The sequence below is a fragment of the Talpa occidentalis genome, unplaced genomic scaffold, assembly GCF_014898055.3.
Source record: "Talpa occidentalis isolate TD23 unplaced genomic scaffold, MPIMG_talOcc4v2.1 talOcc4.5, whole genome shotgun sequence".
NCBI lineage: Eukaryota > Metazoa > Chordata > Mammalia > Eulipotyphla > Talpidae > Talpa > Talpa occidentalis.
In genome coordinates, this window is record NW_023604861.1 from 8,890,203 (window position 1) to 8,913,464 (window position 23,262).

General features: G+C 40.4%; 1 protein-coding gene across 5 annotated transcripts in view; it reads right to left on the bottom strand.

Annotated features, from left to right (window-relative positions):
• Positions 1-23,262, bottom strand: part of MBNL2 (muscleblind like splicing regulator 2) — a 152,737-nt gene that overhangs the window by 81,991 nt on the left and 47,484 nt on the right. For all 5 annotated transcript variants that reach the window (XM_037528777.2, XM_037528775.2, XM_037528778.2 and 2 more), the window contains exon 2: positions 21,220-21,996. In XM_037528777.2, coding sequence (XP_037384674.1) covers positions 21,220-21,393 — 174 coding nt within the window. In that variant the 5' untranslated portion in view covers positions 21,394-21,996. The remainder of the gene's footprint in view (positions 1-21,219; positions 21,997-23,262) is intronic.

Here is a 23,262-nt window from a genome sequence, read left to right on the forward strand (position 1 = left end):
CACATAATATTTCATTGTATCAATGATCTATTTAACCAACTCCCTTTCTGGATTACTTTATTGGTAAGTTTTGTGATTGTTTTTAGTTTTCACTATTATTAATAATACTAATGGCCAAACATCCTCGCCCAAGCCCTATATGTTGACATATGTAGGTATTTCTATAGTACAAAATATTGAGAAATGGAATTTTTGAGTTGAATAATATGAACATTCCAGTATAGAATTTGTACTGCAAATTGTCCTCTAAAAAGTCTAAGCCAATTTATACTTCCACATAATTAAGCATAGGAGAGTGCTTAATTCCTAAATTATTGCCAATATTAGCAATCTGCAATATTGCCCATATACTGGGGGAAAATAGAAAAATTATTACAGAAAGAATCAAAAGCATCTACAACTAGAAAAAGAAAATAAGCTGAAATCGGTCGTGATAACCTACTGCGATTACCAATGATCACAGCTTGTGAAACTCTGCGTCATGTGACTATCCAAGTGCCATAATCTCCAGTCCTCACCCTGCAATTTCTATCAGCCTGTTGCTCCTTCTGCCTTTCCCCAAAGTAGCCAGGTTCACTAAATCACGTATTTCACTAGGGTCTCACGCTATGAGTGCCCATACGTATTGGGGTTTCCAGTGACCTCAGATATGAAGATGATGAGGAGTAATACACTGGCGAGCTTGTTACATTTTAATGATGTAAATAAATCCTGAGGACACTCTACTGGATCTTCTCCCCAACTGATGCCCCTGCAGCTGAGAGGGATGCTACTTCGGAGCTACTCGGGTGCATGTTCAGTGCAAGCAGGAGGAATAAAACTTCCCACCCTCTCCCCGCCAAATGATTTCTTTAGGAAAGCTGATAATTGCCACAATAATAGGTGGCAATTATTCACCAATTCCTGCTTTTGTGCTCAGTCCTTTCAACAAAAGCACTTGGTGGTTTGTGGACAGAGAAGGACGCCTGGAATCTGAGCTGGTCTGAGATGATTAAGGAATGACTGTGCAGAAGGACAGGCGCAATTGCTGTGATGTGGGGGAATAAAAAGAGACTGAGCCTCCACTCGTCCCAGTGTGTGGGTGATTTTGCATTAAATACTGGAAGCTACCTAGACTGTTTCCTCGTCTTTTAGAAGAGTGTGTTTAATGAATACATATTCTGTGCCAGTCTCATTAGGTGCTTGGGATACAGAACATGACAAAATGAGGTCTCTGTCCTCAAGGGACTTAATTTAAGAGGCGAGGAGGGGAGAGACAGACCCAAGCAGGCAGAAATATGGGTTCATTCACTTATTCAAGAAGGAGGCATACATCGTGCCAAAGACTGTTCCAGGATGTGTTTTAAGAATCTGCCTTCCAGGCTTGTTTTAGGAACAACATAGAAGACCCTGCACATGGCTGGTGTAATGGGCAATATGTAGTGTCTACTCAGTGCAGGAGCAGCTCACCTGGCTATTGTTGTCCTCCATTTGTCCACTATCTTTATTTATCTATGCATTTATTTCTTCATTTTTGAAAGCAAGCATGTATGGGCGTACTGTCGTGCTAATATCTCTTTCGACTGGTGAGCAGGGCCACAACTTCTGCGAGACTGTAGACAGACCTCTCAGAACAGGGAAGCAAAGCATGTACAAGAAGGAATGTTCATATTCCTTCCTTCAACCCCTGACCTTTAAGCAGTGTTTTATTCTTTATTGCTGCATGACAGGTGGGTGATTGGTCCTTACCTACTCTCGATGACCCAATAAGGGGGTAGGGAAGATGGAGATGCATGAAACAAACAAAATGACAGAGATGGCGGGGGCTGAGCAGACAGGTGGCCTTGTGTTGTTACAGGGAAGACTCAGAAATGGCACATTCCACCCTCCCAGGCATGTCCACCATCTCCATTCTCCCAGTCAAATCTGATGAGAGGTCTCCTCAATCTCCCCCACCCCCAGTCTGCGTTGGCCAACCCCAGTGTGCTTCCAACCCCAGTACCCTAGGACTCACCAGGCTCTAGGCACAAACATACCTGTCCTGCTACTTATCATAGCACATGTCAATCGTCTGATATATCATCTCAGACCCTCCACTGTCTCCCTTGGTCCCAAGACAGCAACTTGAAGGCGGAGTTAGTGTCTTAACAACAGCAGCCTCACGCCTAGGACAGAACCTGAGACATGTCAGGTCTAAATAAATACATTTGATCAATGGCTGAAGGCAGACACAGAGAGAGAATCTAGGGCACAGGTATAGGTACAGGTAATATACAGGTACAAAATGAGTCTCCAGGAATGAAGAGCAAGTTTGACCTTCGAGTCATGACTCTTATTCACAGTGCCAGGTAGAACTAAAGGCCAAACAGAAACTGGGAGAAAGGTAGCACCCAGAGAAGACCCATTTCCGTCAGAGAAAATGAAATTGAACTCTTGTCCTCGGAAATACCTTTATTTGTCTCTGCATCTAGTTTATGTTCAACCAATTAAATGTACCTATTGTTTAAATGGCAATGAGTCAGACTCACACCATGCCTTATCTATGCAGCCTTTTCAGATCTATGGAGTCAAACTTGATATTTGGGGTTAAAGATTTAGAAATCTTCTGAGGGTGCAGCTTGCATCATTTTCTAGTATGTATATTGCAACGTTCATACAGACCATCTCAACAAATAACCATCTTTTTTCTCTCTTAAACACCTTTGACAACTAGCTACAACTTTAAATGATAAAGAAAAGTTGATGGCATCATCTTTACTATATTATTAAACCCTATTTCTATGAATGACATTTCACTGAAGCCTCAGGAATAAATACACAAAAAACATCTCTAGCATACTCATGTATTAAGCATCCTGCCATACTTAGCTCCTGATATAATTTTGAGTTTCCTCTGGAGAAAAACACAGTTCCTTGGATTCTTTTTATAAAAAGCACCTTGAAAAAGCTTTCAGATACTCAAAGACATGAATCTTGTTCTGTTCCCTGGTGTATATTTGATTTAAAGGTTAATAAGTAATTAGGAAGAACACTCATCCCCAAATTACCAATTAATATGCCATCATTTTCATTAAAAATGCTGTTAATTATATTGTTGCACAAATGTCCTGGACTGGCTAATAAAAAGTTACCTAAAGCAATTCTAAATCTTTCAGGAAGAAAGAAAAATTAATCAAAACCAGTCACTTTTAAAAATTATGATTTGGGACTGAGAGATCAAACAAAGAAGAGAGGAGGGTCTCGGTTATTTAGTGTGGATAGGATCTGACAGGGTCCCATGACTTATTTTATATACTGAGTCATCATTACTGAGAAAACCTAATAAGAGATCTTGGCAGCTGTTTAATGTAGGAGTTTGACAAATAACAGTTCTTTGGTTCTTATAATGTAAAGCAGCCCTTTGTAAATGAGATCAAACTTTTAAACTGTCCAGATATAGTTTGTCTGTTTCCTAGGAGACAGTGAATGGAAAGTTATGATTAAAGTATACATTTAAACTTTGTTCTCTGTCTTTAAATGCTGGCTGTAGTCATTCCCAAGTTGAAGAGTTCATGATTAAATGTGCCCCCCCATCACTCCATGGACCCTACTAGATTGAACTCTATCAGTTTTATGGATCCCCAAATTATCCTGCTCTCCTCATCTTCTCCTGTCGTCCCTTGCATGGGCCAAACATGCATTTCTACTGAGCACATTATGGCACAGAACAGCAGCTGGCTAGTGTTTGATAAAGATTGGAACTGTGCAAATTGCAGCTCAACATCATTCTCATAGGTAGCAAACAATCATGGGAATACTTATCATCAATGAGATGAACCAAGAGTGGTGTTAGGAACCATACAATCAACTCAGACAAATGATTTCCCATTGCACCATAGATATTTACTTGGCAACACCTACCTATTCCAATACTGACACCAGGGAAAACTTCTCTTGTTGGGCTAGGATTGGCCATTTTACTAATTAGTTCTGCATGAGACTGTCTTTTAATATCTGGGACAGAGAAAGCACTTTTTAAGGACACAATACAAACCTCACACTTGCATTATTTCAGCAGATTGTGAGATAGGAACTTTTATACATTTCTTCACCTTGAACAAATACTTGTCTTCCTACAGAATTCTTACATCGGGACTATTTTCCACATAGGGCAAGTTCATCAACATGTCGACTGAAATTTTGGAGAGGGTGCTTGTATCTCATCTCAACCTTCCTTTCTCCAGCTCATTCATTCATTCCCATATTCTCACATCTGGATTTCTTTCTCTTCCAAGTGATCCCATAATATTTCAAACTGGTAATAACTGGGATCAGCTGTAGTTTACAGTATGATTAAAGACTTAAAGGCTCCTGTGTTGCTGGACATAACAATTAAATTGGCAGAGCAGTACGAAGTCAAAGGGAGTGGGACAGGTGCCCGATCTTTTTATCCTGGCTTAGAAAATGGTACCGATGAGCTACCATTATCTTTGTGCCTTATGGAAACCTCAGAACACAAATAGAAACTAAGTGAGAACTTCAGGGAGGCTTAATAAATGTTTTCTAAACTTGGCCATGCATCTGAATCACTGAAGTACTTCTAAAAGTACCAACCCTGAGATCTGTACTCAGATCTACTGAACAGGTGCTTCCAGAAGTCCCCAAGGGAAAAAAACATGTCATATGTTTAAACCACCAATATGGGTACATGACATGAAGCTCTGTCATTCATTAGCTGAATTCTATCTTGCTTGTAACACTCTCTTATATATGTTTTGGTTGCCTACTGCAGCTAGCACTTCTTCCTATTTTCTCAAAAAGTATTGTCCACTAATAATTAGTACCAAATAGTTTGATATTCAGTTGTTACTTTGGCATAGCTTTGTCTCCTTGGTTAATTTATAAAATCCTCCAAGCAAGAACCAAGTCTTGCATTGCATGTCTCTCCCAGGAAACATGCCTCAATATGAAACCCAGAGTCACTGATGGTTAGGGTTTGAGAGGCAGAGGAAGAAGCGAGAGACAAAAGGAACAGAGAATGGGAGTTAAATTGGAAAATTTTAAGATTAGGGTAAGAAGACTTTTTATCTTGAAGGAAGTTTCTTCTGTGTTGCTTATGACCTTCTACTAGGTTTAAGTGATAGAGTTCATGGGGGACATTTGGTCTCTCCTCCATCAAACCTGATCTTTTGGTGATGTCAGATATTGCTATTTACTGTGTTTCTAGTTCATCTGAAGCACCAAAAGTAAATTATCTCTCTCTATTGGTAAAATTCAATCACCTGACAAAGCCTACAGTAAGGGCATTGCAGTCTCCGATAGACATTCCAAAATCAGGATGAAGGAGTCCAGTAGGTAGCTGCATAGACATTTCTTTTCTATCAAAGATACATAAGATTTCAAAATTAACATTAAAGGTCAAATTCAAAGAAATGATGCTAGTATGAGACCAAAAAGCTTCCGTAAGGTTGAAAACAAATGGGTGATACAAGATAGATCAGGAAAGCATGAAGAGAAAAAAAGCAGGTAGAGACACTTAAATTAAGAGTGAACTGGACCAAATGTCAGGTGTGTACTGACACAAGATGGAACCATAGACAGCCATGGGAGTCATGAGACACTAAGCACAAAATCACTTGGAATCACCCGTGAAGAGCACAAGGTGTCAGAAACACAAGGGACCACCAGGGTAGAAGGGATATTTCAAGCGTTACTATAACTCAGTGGTGGGTCAAGGCAGACAAAAACATAAGACATAAAGCACATGGATCCTTTAATGTTTGCATAAATTATCTGTGTGCTGATATAACTTTGCACATAAGAACAGGAAATGCATGTTCTCAAGCATCATGTACCATTAGCAGACACCTAAGCCAAGCTGGACACTGCAATATTACAGTGTGTTTCTGAAGTGAAAACTGAACTGAAGGGGATGATGCTAAGTGAAATAAGTCAGAAAGAGAATGACAAATAATTTTGGTTTCAATTTTATGTGCATTATAAAGAAATAACGAATCAACAGGCAGAACTAAACCCAAACCAACCCTAGAAACCTTGACAGCAGAACTGAGTGTGCCAAAGGCGGGGGAGAGGGGTAGTAGCAGGGGAGGAAGGGACCCGATGGATTATGTGGTGCATTGTGGGGGCCTTGGTGGCTGTGTGTGGTATGGTAACATGCATCTGAAGAGGTATGAACCTGAACCCCTGAACCATACATGGTACTGTAAACCAACATTACTTCAAAAAATTGCAATTAAAATATTGTACAACATTATCAAAATAGTGAAATCTTACTGGAAACTAATATGGAAACTTTAAAAACACTCCAAACCACTTGGACATTTTAGAAATAGTTGCATAAATAACAACTTTAAGGACATTTTTAAACAAGATTTAACATTATTTTTATTTTTTTAAAAGATGTATTTATTTATTTATTTGTTTGTTTACACAAGAACCGGGTGCAGGCCAGATGCGTGGGAGGGTGAGAGGATTCACCAGAGACAGAGCGGGGAGCAGAACAGGCAGACTGACGAAATACACTGCTGAGGGGAGCAGCGGGCGGCAGGAGAGGTCTGCCCGCCATGTGGGACCCTCCCCAGCTGGCAGGGATGGAACCAGCGCTGCAGAGGCTGCGGACAACTTCACAGCGCAGCGCTCAACCACCTGCGCCACTGGGGGAGGCCCAAGATTTAACATTATTGAGAAAATAACAAAGATGGGAACATTATTTAACAAGTAACTGTGAGCTACAGCCTAAGCTGTTTCATTGTCGATTCATAGCCCCACATGCCTTTAAAAAATAATTATGATATGAAAACTAAATTTGGGGTGGGAGTGAGACAGAACAAATTAAGGAAAGCTAGATAAATAAAATAATAAAGATAAAAATAAAGAACTATAATAACAAGAAAAAATGAATTTATCTTTTGTAGATTTAATAGAGAAGACCAAGAGCAGGTTCTTCAAATAAAAAAGAATCCTGGCAAATTTAATCAAAGGAAAAATTGAAGGAAAACAAAATAGAAAGTATTTTAAAAAAACATTTAGAGAGAAAATGAAGACATCACAGAGTAAAATAAATTATTTTGAGTAATAAAATTGAAAACCTTGATGAAATAGTTAACTGAGACAAAAAGAAAGTCTGGAAGAGGTTCATCAGATGAAAACCTAAAACCAAGAAATTAAACCACTTAATGAGAAGTTACTTTTATTTCACGTATAGAGTTTAGATTTTGGGAGGGGTGTGAGAGAAAAATTTGAATCTTGGCAACACTTTCTAAAATGTAACTAGAGAAGTGGGTTTAAACTGCATGTAAGAATACGCTGGGGTTTGTGGTTTTTGTTCACAAGGATAGAAATTCTAAAAATGAAATAATTCTGGAAAAAAAATATTCAAATAAAAATTTGTGTTTTAAAGGTATATGAAAAACTTCTTGAGATTCAAACCAATCTTAAGACTTGACCAGGAGAAGAATTACAAATAATCGGAGCTTTGATTCCTTGAGATATATTTAGAGGGACTTTGTACTGAAGCATCCAATTTTATGTAACTGCAAAGCTGCTCAGTTAATAAACCAAGGTTCCCCTGGCACTCTGGTTTACACCCAGCTCCTGAGTGACCACAGAGAGAAGAGCCTCAGAGAACAAAATGACCTGTAGTCTAAAAATGGCCAGGAGGAATGTTCTCTTAAGAGGAAAGGGTCAGTTCCCTCTTCTAACCATCCACTGCAGGTGTCTAAAGTATGGAACACATCGTCTAGGCATGCAGGGCTATGCGTATTAATTGGTCATTTTACTAGCTGTCATGCTACAAAATAATTCTACCTCCAAAATATACTTTACATCCACATACTCCTCTCTCTGCAGTCACCTCTCCAGGGGGTGGCCTTGGTAGTTTGGACAATGCAGATTCTGGAACTGAATCTTCGGCAACTCCTCTTTCAGGGAGAGTAGCACAGGAGAAGGGGCATCCCTTGCTTAGATCTCAGCAGTTAGCATGAAATTCAAGGGCTCACAGCTTCTCTCTTATTTGTTCTCTCTCCCCTTGACCAAGGATGCTCTAGTCACCACGGTCTCTGGCTTGCAGAAACTGGCCTGTTGTTTCGCTTCAAGCTTCAGCGCCTTCTCTTCCCTGCACCTGGGGAGCGCTTCTCTCTTCACCTGGCTGCCTCTTCATCTTCAGGTCTCCGCTCAGAAAGCAGCTCCTTGGGACAGAATCCCCTGCCACCCTCCCTGGGTAAATTTTTCCCAAACACATTGCTTCCACCCAAACACTTTGCTTATTTCCTTCTGAGGACTTCTCACAGCTGGCAGATGTGTTCTGGAGAGGGGGGCTGTTTCTGTCCATTTGATTTCTGTCACTCCCATTAGAGTGAAGTCCCCATGCGGCCCAGAAACCTGTCTGCTTTTATCACACTCTGAATTTCCAGGGCCTTGCCCAATGCCTCGCGCTGGTGGGAACTCAGTATTTCATGCATGGAGGCAGTTTGGATAAATTGTGATGACTCGATTAGCATGTTTGTTTTTCTCCTGTTTCCTCCACGCCAGTGTGAGTTCCCCAGGAACAAGGTATCTTTCTCAGACACCAAACACAGCACTTGCACTTAGTGCACAGCTTAGCACTTGCACAATGACAATTTGTAGAATGACTGACAGAGCACATTGGCACTCCCCAGAACTGCATGTCTTGCCCCTCAGCTTTACATGTTTTACTTAGAACATATCAGACCTACTATAATTTTTCATTAAGAATTCTGCTATCCCAATATTTTCCAGATCTCACAGTTGCTGTTAACGACCGAGAGCCCAATGGGGATGGGAGAAAAGCGATGTGAATTAAGTTTCTCAAATGAGGGCTGCTGATTAATTTTAGATCCTGAGCATCTGGGTCAGTACTTAGTTTCATGGCAGGTGTGGAAATGATAACTTTGGCGTCATTATTAATGATTTTGCTAAGAGCTGTGGGCACTTGAAATATTCCTCCAAATGAGATTTGAGATGTGGACCAGATGGCCATTTTTAAAAGCCTATATATACACCATACACTACTTTTCAACAAAGAAGGTTTTGTATTAAGATTGATTACTAATGTTCTTTGCTTCCATATCATTTACTCAACCCCAAATTATAAGCAATAGTTTTTTTTTAAGAATGAGAAATGTTTCAGTAAGATGATCACCATCTAAATGAAATATAAACAGGCATCAAGTTGAATGTAGTCATTTTGTTTTGCTTTAACTAGGTTAAAGCCTCTGAGTCATTTTCCTTTCCTCTCTCTCCTGACAACATCTCATCTTCTACGAGGCTTAATATTCATTATGGATATAAGACTTCAGTCCTAAGAAATCTCTCTCAGTTATATGCCCAAAATGTTGGCTGATCAGGCTGGATGGCTTGATAAGGTTGATTGCAAAAAATTATGTCAATATCTTCTCACTCCATAAATCCCAAAGGTGGGTGCTCAGAGGGAAACTTTGTGTTATGACTTGTGGTTTTATTCTTCTTGGTCTTGATGGTGTTAAGAAAGAGTAACACACACTGAACAATGATCTTTGAGCCAGAGGAAACTGAATCAAAACAAGTGGAAAGAACATGCTATTTGATATGATGATTTGTAGAATGAATAATAGAACACAGTTCATAGGGAAATTGTTAACATATAAAGTATGTCTTTGGCATGCTCCCAGAATAACCCTGGTCCCCCCACCCCAGGGGTGAGCCCCCTGCTGGGGAGGAGACCTTGGCATTTGAATGTCAGCTGCCTCGTGCTTCTGTATCACGGCACAAACATGTTCTAAATCTCAAGATCTCTGATCAGACTTCCCCCCTTCTCCTCCAATGAAAATTAATTTATTTGATCGATCAATTATCACCATTTTCTGAGAGAGGCTCCAGAAACTTCTTAGGTCCTCTCAGTTAACAGGTGGACCTACAGTGACTTTCTGGGAACAAATCCTTTCCTGTGTGTATTACTCAAAGGATTGAGTCCGAAGATCGGGACAGCAGGTCATGTAGTAGAATGGGTAGGTTCTTACCTCTGGATTTCATGGGACAATAATACTGAATAAGAAGGATGGGGAACTCATAGAGTTGCCCATATTAAAGAAAAGCGAAGAGTCAAACTCATCAGTTAAATCGCGCACACACAAAAAGGAAAGCTATGGTAATCAGAAAAAAATGCAAAGGAAACAATCTAGAAATAAAAGAGCAACTCTAAAATCTGAAGAATTTGCCTTCGTGAGGAAAAGTATTTCACACAGTTCTAGTCATGCAAGATGAGTAAGTTCTAGAGATCTGCTCCACAACACTGTATTTATAGTTAACAATCTGTGTTGTGCTTTTAGACATTTATTAAGAGGGTAGATCTCATGGGAAGTGTTCTTATCATGATCAAAAGCAAGACCAAATAAATCCGAATGCATTTCAGTGTCTTCATTTTCCAGTAAATGAGCAAAAACACCCAACAGGTATTTTCAGGGTCAGGCTTTTGAAAGCACTTAAGTTTTCCGTGGTGGTGCAATAAGCTAATTCTGTGAGCTTTAAAAGCTCTTAGTTGACACTTGTGAGCAAGTCCCTATGTGACCTGCCTATTAGCACATCCAGAAACATGAACATGACCCAGAAACACCTTTTGGGTTGTAATCCTAAGAGCTTATTTGTACAAAGCCTTTGACTTTGACATGTAACCAGAAAAATGATTTAAATTTTGTTTGGTACAATGATATTTAAAAAGGTTTGAAGGGTATATTCAGGCACTTACAAATATGACTGTGCAGGGACCAGCAGCTGCCAGGTACAGAGATAGAACAAGACCCCCTGCCTTTACAGCCTAACCTATAAGCAGAGACAGACAATGAAGAGACACATAGATAATATCCTTCAGGATAAGTTCTGGGTGTACTTTGTGGTTAGATGTGTGACATTTAAGCAAAATGCAGACTAAAGTAAAGTACGGAGATTTGCAATTATCTGGTGGGAGAACATTCCAGGTAGGGGGAACAGCCAGTGCAAAGACCCTGAGGAACAAAGAGGCCAATGTGATGGGAACACAAAGGTTAGGGAGAGCCTGGTTGACCTGTGGAACCAGGTAGCCTGGGACATGAAGGACCTTGGGTTTCACATAGGAAATGGGCATGTATTAGAAATTCTGGAGGAAGAGACTGGGAAGACTTGTGGGCCCCTCTGTCTGTTGCAGTAGTGGGACCTACTCTGGACTACTTCAATAGTCCATGAGTCAGAATGGTGCTTTGGGGACTCATCCAGAAGTGCTGAAACGTGCTCAGATTTAGGGTATCTTTGAAGACAGAATAGAATCTGCTGACGGACTGGCTACGGTGGTAACCCTAAGAGAGTCAAACAGTTTTAAGATTTTTATTTAATCAACTGCTAGAATGGTATCATCTACTGAGACTGGGTGCTGGGAGAGCAATGGATTGAAGGGGGGATCAGGAATTTATTAGTAGACATATTAATTTGGGAATGTCACTTAAATATTCAGCTAGAGATGTCAAGTGGGCAACTGAATGCCTGAGTCTAGAGTTCATGGGAGAAATCAGGCCTGGAGATAGAAATAAAGGAATCACCAGTGTATAGAAAATGTTTATGGCGACTGCATTTGTAGAGGTCATCTAGCGTGTCCAGATTTTTGACAGCTAGACAGACCAGGAAGTATTGCTACAACAGCTCTGAGGCAAGGCTGTACCTGAGAGTTGTACAAAGAGAAAGGCGTCCACAGTGGGCACCAGCAAATGGAAGTAGCTGCTGAAGTACCAAATATGGAGAGTTGCCGCAGTTGGAGGTTAGGAGGGGTGGGGGAAGATTCAGGAAGGGAGAGAGAGAAGCTGTGGCCAGTGAGGTAAGGGGAAAACCAGGATGTAAATCATCTAAGCAATGTGAACAAAGGCTCTCAAGGACGATTAAGAGCAGTTTATGAGTTCACTCTGCCCTCAATTTTCTCTCTTGATGGAAGAAGTGGTAGATGCTGTTTCATTCCCAGTGTTTAGCGGTGCCTGTCCCATGATCAATATTAGTTATTTTACAGGTTAAGTGAGGCCATTGAGGCTGCATCCATTCTGTAGATGTGTTTTGCTTGAACGTCAAAATGATAATTGGTCGTTAAGATTTAGAAATTTGGGGACTTCACAGTTTGAATCTGTGGGTCTTTTTGAAAATCCCCTGGATTCTCAAAGGCAGGCAACAACTCTGGGTGGCTGAGTGGCAGCTGCTGTCATTCTCTGGATCATGCGCTCTTTAGTTAACTCTCTGCAGGCTGCAGTGAATCCCATGTCTCCCTAAGAGTGAGTGCCACGTCACTTTCTACTTGTTGGTTCCTGCAGATTTTGAGTCTGCACCTCTAGTTTAAGGGGCATGAATGACTGAATGTATCCATGAATGGATGAATGAATGAGGGAGTAAATGAATGAATTTTAAAGATGAGTGAACAAATGTCTACTGATGACACCTCTGGAACCCAGACTGGTGATCTGACGTAGGGGAAAGTCAGGGCTCAGATAGCAGTTCTTACACCAAAGCTTTTACTTTCAACCTTTGCTTCCTATTTTACCATTGCATTAAAAAACATGCTAGCTAAAAGAAAAAACAAAATTTTGAAAGAAAAATAAAGGATACAAACAAAATGCTATTTCCATTTTCAGAAAAAATAGGATATTAAACAAATCCATTATTATGATAAGTGCTTTTTCCCCCTCAGCTCTGGTGAGAAATAGTTTCATAAGAACAGCTACACGATTAACCAAGTTAGCATCACTGCCCAAGGCGAAGTGAATACTAGGCGAATGTAATTATTAAAGAGTATAATTAAAGGTAAAATGGATATTTTATTTCATTAATTTTTAGGGGAAAATAAATTTAGTCATTTTTCTCTATGAATTACGTTGAATCTGCTCTTACATATTTGGACCACAGTGTTCTGTGATCACAGAACACCAGCTCGTCACTGCTTCTTAGGACCCGAGACTGGAGTATGTCAGCCCCCTCTCCCTGGTCAAGTCCTGTGATGACTAGTGGTTCTTTAGGGCAGTGTTAGAGATGGATTCTGAAACCTAGTCTGGGCTCATGACATTACACTATAGTGCTGGATTTCTGATGCTTTCTAGGTTCAATATTGTTGCTCTGGTTTGAATTACGTCTCTCAAAAGTGTACATGGGAGTCTTAATCCCCAGTCCCTCACACTGTGACTTGATTTGGAAAAAGGTCATTGCAGATGTAATCATCTAGGAAGAGGTCTTCACAGAGACGGATTGTTCCCTAACCAAACTCCACTGATGTCCTTGTAGGAAGGGGAGCGATGGACATAGAGGGAAGGTCCCAGGAAGGGAGACACACAGAGACCTGAAGCTGGAGGCTGAGACTGGGGTTATTCAGGCAAAGTCAAGGCACATGTGGACTTCTAGAAGCAGGGACAGGCCCTCTGTGGATGGATGGAGCATGGTCCTGCCTAACCGTGGATCTGCTGGGCTCCTGGCTTCCAGAACTGGGGAGAAAGTTTCAGCCACTCTCTCTCTGCAGCACTTTGCTATGGCTGTCCTGGGAAACTGATACAGACATTATCAAGTCTAGCTCTTTGTTTGAAACTGGGTTAGAATACAGATGTCTTGCTGGTGTAAGCTGTGTCCCCAGGAAAGTGGCATTCCCCGCACCTAGCAGGGATGTGCTATTCCTGAGTGAGACTACAGACAGATGCAAAACTTTCTCCAGAATCCTCACTCCTCTTAAAGACACTGCAACTGATTCCACCAGCTCAGAGACAGGGAGCAATGGTCTTCCTCTTGTCCTAGAAGCTAAAATTAGCTCCTGCCTTCCTTAGAATAGACGATCTTGAGTATTCGGAAGGATTTGGAGTTGACCCTGACTATAAGCAAATTTGGGAATGAGCCAGAAAGTATCTCTAAATCCATCTGGTCTTTTTGTGCCCACTTTCATGTGTCAGGCTTCTCTGCAGATGAGGGTTTCTTGACTCGTCATCCATAGGAAGTTTTTAAGGGCAAACATGAAACTCTTGAGATAGTTTCCCATAATCTACAAGTATGGCCATATTTCTGGGCAAAGATTCCACAGATATGATTAATTCATGAAGATATTTTGCTTCCTTACCACCAGAACAAGCAACTGGGAGTGTTTACCATGGTACTCAGGACAAAACTAAGGTTTTATGCTTGGGGGACAATATATGGGGGTCAAGTGGGGTGATGGCTTGGGGGGCGGCAGGACAAAGCAGATGGACTCAGGTGGCAATGCACTGTTCACACAGGATGTTGAGCTGAAGGTGAAACGCTGGCCTGGAAAAGGCACACACACCAATATGAGATTCATCAAGAATCGAATACCTGAGTGCACATAGATTTTTCAGAGTCAATCATTGAACCTGACCGAGGAAAGATCAATACTGAGTCCGGGATAGTATCCACATTAGGGAGCAAGGTGCCATTAGAGGTAAAATGAGAACAGACAGTTCAAGTGATAAAAGAACTAGGATTATACCAATGGGTGTTTCCAGTAGGAGAGAATTCTAAGCAGAGACTGGCCAGGCTTGCAAAATGAACCAGAGGTGCTAAAGAAAGTGGTGAGCAGCCAGGCAAAGAAGTTTGGGGTCTGCAGATCATTGACGATCATCATAAGTCTTTTGGAAAAGATATGTGCTTCCTCTGTTGATTCATGCATTCTTTGAGTGGTTACTATTGCTTTTCTGGTGTGTTTCAACTACCACACTTGGGGTTGGGACACAAAGGCAAATCACATACAATCTTATTTGTGGGAAGCTTATAGGTTCCTACTGGGTCATACAATGAGAGGAGCAAACTGTTCTACAGACACATGAACGGTCAAAGGAGAAAGAAGGGCAAGTGGTTGATTTGCCCAGGAGGGCAGAAGCCATGGACCTCTCCTGCAGGGATGACAATTGGTGGGGTCAAGAATTTTTAAAGGATGATCTTGTTCTGCCCTCTATTACATTCTGACACCTGAAATCATGTACTTCAGAATCTCACAGATACACACACACACACACCCCCCAACACCTTGGACCAAAACCATTTCTGTTACTGAGATCTAGTAAGTGATGGCATAATATTTGTATAAAGATACAAACAAAGATAAATACAACATGTGCCTTGCTTTCTCTCACAGTTTCCCTCTTTTTAAAAAATTTGTCTCATACCTAAACAGGTTTATTCCTGGGGGCTCCTATTTTAGAATGCGTTTTGCACTTCAATAAAAAAACTTGCTGAACATGAGTATTATTAAGCAATTAGGACTACATTAGTGGTTTATTCTATAAAAGCAGTTAGGAGGGATTGACAGTACCAGCTTTGCAGTCACACTTACCTGGGGTCAGTTCCCTTCTCGGGCATTTATAAAGTTGGTACAAGTGAGTGACTTAAATTCTGCTTATCCCCACATCTGTAAAGCTGACTGAATAACATTTATCACACAGGGTTGTTGGAAGGTACAGAATAGTGCCTGGCGAAGAGTAATCCCAATATGACTACAATGAGCTCTATCGCTAGCAAAATAACTGAGATTATTTTCCCATCAGTAAAAGATTGGCATATAATGTAAAAAACACCGTGGTGATTTCTGCAAAGATTTAGCCTCCATTGAAGAGCCCTGGTGGCAAAGTAAAGTTAAAGGACTAAGACATATCCTGATACCTCTTTGGATACGTTTTGAAAATCTGTCTAAACTGATCACCTATCTACTACTTTTATTTGGAAATTTCCGTCCATAAATATGAATGCTACCTTTTTTTTTGGTCATCAGTCAAGTTAGAGCTAGCATCCTATAGATAAATGAGAAGAATGTACTATTTTATATTTTTGAAATTTGGAAAGAAAGAGAGAGTAATAACAGTAGTTTCTAAGCCATATACAGCTTCAGAGAAAATCAAATGCTGACTTGTCAACGTGCCAGTGTGGCATCACATTTTCCGAGTGACACCTGGCGTTTTGCAATTCCTGCTCAGTGCTCCCTGTTCTTAAAACCCGCTGAGAGCAGTAGGCCATTGCATGCAACTGTACAGGTTGTGCCCTGCACAATTCCAGGGGGACACTGATCACACAGACAATGATGAGAAAGGCACCCCAGGTGTGCTGTGCACCCCTGAAGCCTGGTAGCCCTGAGAGGCTTGAACACTCTCTTGATAAACAGGCTCTATCATTTAACAAATATTCACAGGGTACCTTCTGTGCTCAAGACACTGTTCTAGGCTCTGGGGTTACAACAGTTATCAAAACAGATTCAGACCCTCTCTACCAGGAGCTTGTAACCTAGCAGAAAGGAGCAGGAAGGCACAGAAACAAAAAACAAGTCAGCCTATAGGATGTCAGATGGAGATTAGTGCTACAGAGAATAATAGTAAGGCAAGATGATGAGTGAGTGGGAGCCCAGCAGAGGGGAATTATGACTTGAAAAGAGATTGGCAGGAAAGCCTCACCGGTAAGTTGGCATTTTTGATCAGGAGCCTGAAGGCAGTGAAGGAACGAACTGCTCTTACAACTGAGACAAGAGTGTTCCAGGTAGAGCAAAGAACAAGTGTAAGTGTCCTGAGCTGGAAGCCTGTTGCTACATTAGGGGGTAGGAAGAGATGGTGGCTAGAGGGGGTTGGGTTGGGGCCAGTGTATGACGGGGTGGAGGCAGACCTCACAGGGCTGAGACAGCCTCGGTGGGGATTGGTCTTTACTGGGGTAAGACAGGAGACCCCACTGGCATCCCTGAATAGCAGAGGGACAATTTCTGGCTTAGGTTTTAAAGAATCACACTGTCTCTCAATTTTTATTATGAAATATTATGTAAGCTCTAACTGCCTCCCCAAATACTCTAGGAGAGTCTTTTTAACCAAAATGAGCAATATGATTTTTTAAATTGTCTCCTTTTTTTAAAGCTGAGTTGGAATTCAAATGTTTATGCAATAGATGAAATACTCTGTGAAAGTGGGAAAAGCTGAAGAAACCTTTACTCTCAATAAATATTAAAGCTAATTCACTTACTCCCTTCCACATGTTTCCATTTAAAAAACAATCCAGATGAATTCCTATCGGTAACAGGTATCTCCACCGTGAGGTTTGAAATGACTTTAAGAATTAGAAAGATGTGGGCGTGGGGTTAGCTTGGTCAAAGCCTTAGTGCCAAGGGAGTTGGTTGTTCAGAGAGCAAATTTTATTTTGTCAGGTTAACCCAACTTGCAGAACATTGTGTTCTGGAATGTAATCTGGGTTTCCCAAAAAGATTTAAGCAACTCCATTGTTCATAATAATGCTGGTGTTAAAAAAGCTCACACAGGCAGGCACACACGCTTGCTTGCCCAGTAGTTACATATAAAATGCAATAAGGTAATAGTGATGAATAAAATGCAAATATCACTGTAAGAATGTTGCTTTTTCTGGAACATCTTTTATCAAAGTATTTATATATGGACAACTCTCTTGCCAAAGACCTCGGCAAATCTCTTTTCCAAACACCCACACATTTGTTTAGTATGTACTTAGGGACGTTTTACTCATGTATACAAATTAACTCATCACAAAAACAAACAGGGATGATCTCAGGCTCACAATTGACTTGTCTTTGCACTGATAGGCCAACACAGATTCCTTCTGCATATTGAATAAAATTACTCCACAGTGTTTGCAGAAAATATTGGGAATACATCACAACGACAATAAGATGTCTGCCTTCAACTGGATTTCCATTAATGCCATGACTAGTTTGCATCACTGAGGAATTACCACTCACAGAGGAAAAGGGTTTGCACGTGTTAAGAGTCTGATGTCTGTAAAGCCCGTCATCAAAGCTGACGGCTTTGCTGTGTTGGGCTCCCGTGGCATGAGGGGCACGGAACTGCCGCCACCAGTCCTCACCCAGTGCAGCCTGGGCCTGTGGAGGGTAAATGATTGTCAGGCTTTTCTGCCCTCCCGCCATCAGCGTTGATGATGGATCCCTGCGGTCCTGAATGCATGCCTGGTGGTGGGCACCTGGAGTGCAATGTGGGCAAACGTAGGTGGGTATACCTGGGCTGAGACTGGGCCTGTAAGGGCGGCGTCATGGGGACGCCAGAACGGCCAGAAGAAGAGAAGGAAGGAGAGAAAGAAGAACGAGAAGAGAAAAAGTCCACAAGAGAATGCTGGAGAGCTCAGGAAGAGTAAAGATTCGCTGGGGGCTGAGAGGCCTGCCAGCCTCCCGGCCCCCCGGCACCCCTACTTGTCATATAACTGGTAAATTCTCAATAGAAGCCTAAAAATCCACGGAGGGCTCCAGGACTCTCCTTTCATCTGTCTGCATAGGATCAGAGAGATCCTGCCCTGTGCCATCCTGCCGCTACAGCCTGCACCTGGCGTGGCATAGGCCTATTAGCCTTTGTAGTAACCGTGCAGATCAGGAATTACATATTTCCTCTTACATAACATCATTTCATTTATATCAATTATATTTATATCCTATTCTCTCAAATGCTACAGTCAGACTCTGTCCCAGCCAGGCTCCTTCAAGCCCTGTGTGTCAGACCACAAGGTCCTTGAAGCCCTTGGTTGCAGGCTGGTTCCACTGAGTGACAGCCTTTTGAAATAAATCAATTAACTTCATTATCATCAGCAGCAGCAGCATCCTTTTTTGTCTTAGCTACCCTTTTTGAGTGCCTATTTTTTTAAAGATGTGTTTTATTTAATTATGCATACAAGAGCTGGGGTGTAGGACGGGTGGGGGGGAGGCATGAGAGGATTCATCAGAGACAGAGTGGGGAGCAGAACAGGTGGATCCACTGAAATACACTGCTGGGGGGAGCATCATCCTATATACACTGAGTACGGGGGACAGGAGAGGTCTGCTGTGCCATATGGGTATCTCCCTGGCTGGGGATTGAACTCATGCTGCAGTGGCTGCAGACTGCTTCATAGTGCTGAGACTTTACCTCTTGCGCCACCAGGGGGGCCCTGGAGTATCTATTTATATTTGCCAGGTCCTGTTGAGATATATTATGCTTATAATTACTGTGAGGGGGTGGACGTGCTGGCTCAGTACTGGGCACTCTGCACATTTAGTCAGTTTCTCTGGCCAGTAGCTGCTTACTGATGAGGGAACAAAGAGAGGTTAAATTACCCGCCCCACGCTGGAAAGTGGTTGAACAGGTATTTAGAACCAGGTCTGTCTTCCTCTTGTGCCTGTGAGCTCTTTTTGCATTCTTTTCAGTTTGACAACTTTTAAAATACAAGAGCTCACACTCAAATAACCTAGAAATTTACAATTCTAAAAGACAACAGACAACTTAAGGCAATATTTAACTATCCTTCTACACTTGAAAATGGCTCTACTAGACACGTGATTTTTCAAGCTTCTCTTCTGAACAGTGTTCCTGATTCTTGGGCTTCGTTGGTATTTTCACACTAACTGTTCCTAATCCTTCTTCCATATGTTGGGATTCTCAAACAACTGTGGTCCCAGTGAGTCCACAGAGAGGTAATGAGGGTTTTTTTCCTTGTTGATAATTCAAGAGCTACATGGCCTGAATACAGGTGGAGAATACTTATTTCTCTGCCTACTTAAAAAGAAAAAGTTTTATGAAACTTACTAAAATGTTGGTTGGATGTGAAATATCCAACCAGAGGCAGCTGGGGTTAATAAAATGAAGGAATAGGGATGACCAGGAAAATGAATTCTTGCCTCTGGCCTCTTTCTGGACCTTGAAGTTCTTATGATCTAGTTTTTAATCTACACTACTTCCCATCATGAATAATCATGGAATAATCGAATAATCGTATATTTAACTTTTTTGACCAAAAGCAAAATAAAACTGAAATGAAAATGTGCCTTAGAGCTTATATGAATTGTGATTTATACACCTCTTTATTTCTGTGTAAAAATATAATTCTGTGAAAAAATTCATCATTTTATGTAAAATCTCATAAATTTTAATAACAAGGTATAAAACAGGAGTGGTTAGTAAGGTAAATAACATATCTAGGTTTTAAAATTTTAATTCTTTGAAGACTTCTGTTGGGCTAGAAATATGTTGTTCTGCTTTTAGTATATTGACAAATTTTCCCTTTAATATAGACTTAAATATATGATTTAAAGTCATAATATTTGACTTACATCTTATAAGACATAATTTTCTTACTTAAGATGAAACTTTTCCCCAAAACATACCCAGTCCCTTCAATCCCGAGACTAGGGTAAGGTCACCATTTTGTAAACTCACAAAACTATGATTTCTCAAATCATAGATCACTCATTTTCAGTTTATTTTTTTGTGAAGTTTTACAGAGAAGAAAACATTAAGCTCTTTTTTTTTTTAGCTATGCAAACTACTGATCTCCATTGAAATTAATATCATGATGTCATCTTACACAATCTAGGATTCTCACAATCCATAATTTTAAGGTTAAACAGATCTCAAAGATTTATAGGCTTAATCACACCCATTTCCTTCAATTAATCTTTCATCCTAAAGCCCTCATTTTCTTCAAGTCCAAGCTCCACCCAACTCAGTAGACAAGACAAGTGTCACAGCCTCGAAAGACATATTTCAGACAGTCCACTGGAAGCCACCTCTGCCTCCTATGGTCCCACAACAGGAGCCCTTCTCTCTGCTGCCTTTAGACATGGGTCCCTTTTTGCCTGGTATCACAATGACTTCCCTACCAGTTAGTGGAATCATCAGGGGAACCATCTTGTCCCACATTCACTCTTCCTGTGATCTGTTAAGCATTAACTTACACATAGTAGGTTGTCAAAGTTACTGGATATGGGCTTAATAATTTGTTAGTGATGACAGAACTGTGAAATTGTCAGAAAATGAAAAGCATGTTAAGAAGAATTTTACGAAGCCCTTGGTCAAGAAAGCAAGCCGCAAGAGAAGAAAATTCTTCAAGAGGTGAATCGGAGTCACTGACACACAAAAGTGACACATTCAATGTCTTCACCTTTCTATAACCTCCAGAAGATCAAACGTTAATAAAATATTTATCTTCAGTTGTCACAAGCCAGACTTTGATTTAAAACTCTTGGGTACACGAATGTCACGCCAGACCAAAAATACATTGTCATGTATTTTTAATTGAAACATGGATCTGTAAAAAATTTATGTATATGCCTGATATGAAAATATTTGTGTGAGAATCTCCTAAGAGTCACCCAAACAAAAAAAAATCTAGAAATGATTGTTAAAGTTCGTGAAAATTACAACGAAAAGCATTTTGTTAGAAAATTCAATAGAGAATTGACATGCCACATAAAATGCATTATCTTACCTTTAGAGAATCAAAGCAGGCAATTACTCTTCCATTCTCAACCTGGCAACTTTTGGGGGGGTGAGCAAATTTGCATTCCTCATCAGAGCGTGAGCATGTTCCTCTTTGGAACTGTCTGCAGACTTCCAATGTCAGCCATTTTGTATCTCTGACGGGGGCCACATTCAAAGCCATGATGGTAAAGTAATTTGGATTCTGTTGGTTTCTGTTAAATGGTGAAATCAATCCAAGTTCCAATGACTCCAAAAACTATTGTGGTGGGAAATCCCACATGTAAGTCTGAAGGTCAGTGATAAATTGCTTAATGAAGTCCAATCCAGGAGAGAGAGTAAGGAGAGAATTTATCAGCAGGTAGTCACTCATCAATCAAGAGGCCCCACTTGAAGACTGTGGGTCGCCATAAAAGCATGCTCAGTGTCATCTCTGGCTGTAAAGTCGAGTCTCTTGACTGTTTTGCAGACACAACTGTTTTTAATAAAGTGACTTCAATATCATGGCACTCCTTGGGAGAATATTTAGTTCTGATGCTCACAGTTATCAAAGACGCTGGAAAATTAGCCACTTAGATGTTCAGCTCTGAGGATTTCTTTCCGCCCTTCTACCTTTTTAAATTCTGAAAACAAGCAATTGGCAAAGTCAGACAACTGAGGTATTTTCATCCAAGTGGCAGGTCAGGGTCACATGTGGATGATAGAAAAACCAGATTAGAACACAGGCTCTTCCAGGCTGCAGTCTCCAGTAGAAGTGACTTCACACAGGCACTTTTAAATCATGAACCTACGAGACAAAAAATAAAATACCATCTTACACCTTGCAAGGGAATCAATACTATAGCAAATGATTGAGCAACTTATCTGGAATTTGCAAAAGTGAGGTTCAGAGCTTTGAACTTTGCATAGAATGAGGATAGTTAGAGAAAAAGAACACTCAACTGCAGCGGAATTGCAGAAATGAACTAGGCAGAAGTCCAAATGTTAGGAATGACTCAAATGGATGAGTGTGGCAGACACAATAATTAGGCATTCCGAAACAATTCAATCTAATGTGCTTAATCGCCAAAACAGTGTATTAGAACTCTGGCTTCCAATTAATTTTACATTTAGGCCATTGATTTTATTGTTGGAAATGCTACAAACAATTATTTGGGCTTTGTCTCTCTAATATAATAAAAATATTGTTATTTTGGATGATATATGGGCTCCATATTTTTTCCCCATGAAGACGTTGCTAAAATAAAGTTCAATAAAATAAAGTCTTGTCAGCTATGAATTTTTTCAGTGATATTTGTTACACTCAGTTCCACTCATTTTTGAAAACATTTTGTAATAAAATGATGCATTTTCTTAAAGAAAATTGGGAAAAGTAGAACCAAAGGATCTTTTAATTTCCCCAACATCAGAGGTTCCTTGTTTTTTAACATCCCACCTACTCCCAAATTGAGGTAAATATTTAGCATTAAGTAGACCCCAATGGAACATTATCATTATCATGTGTGGATAATATTAAAAAATCAGATTATCTAGTACTCGATCTACTTAGAAGAGCCCCTTTTGTGTGTGTGTGTGTTTTCTGGGAAAAGAAGAAAGTTCGTTATTTCTCAACTGTATACATACACTGTGTGAGGCTGGCATTCACCATATAATTTCTTTAATATCCTTTCTATTTTCTAGAGATAAGAGGCCTCCTGATTTTATTCACAGGTCTTTTGTACTTTCTCTTTATTGTTATTACTTGCTTCATGTTAATCTTCCATGCCACACTGTAAGCACTTAGCGGGTAAATACTACTCTGTGTTTTTCATTTCTGAATCCCTGATATCTTAGTTCACAGCATTTATTAGTTCCTCAAAAATAAATGTTGGCTGATTTTACTGATGATCAGCTGCCTGACTAAACGAGTGAATGCAAGTTAATTTTAGTTACATTCAGTTTCATATTTAACTGAATCATCGGGGCAACAAAATGCCCTGTTCTCTGGGATCGCTAAGTTAAATCATAGAGCAACAATGAAAATATAATGAGTATATTCAGATTTCAAAAATCA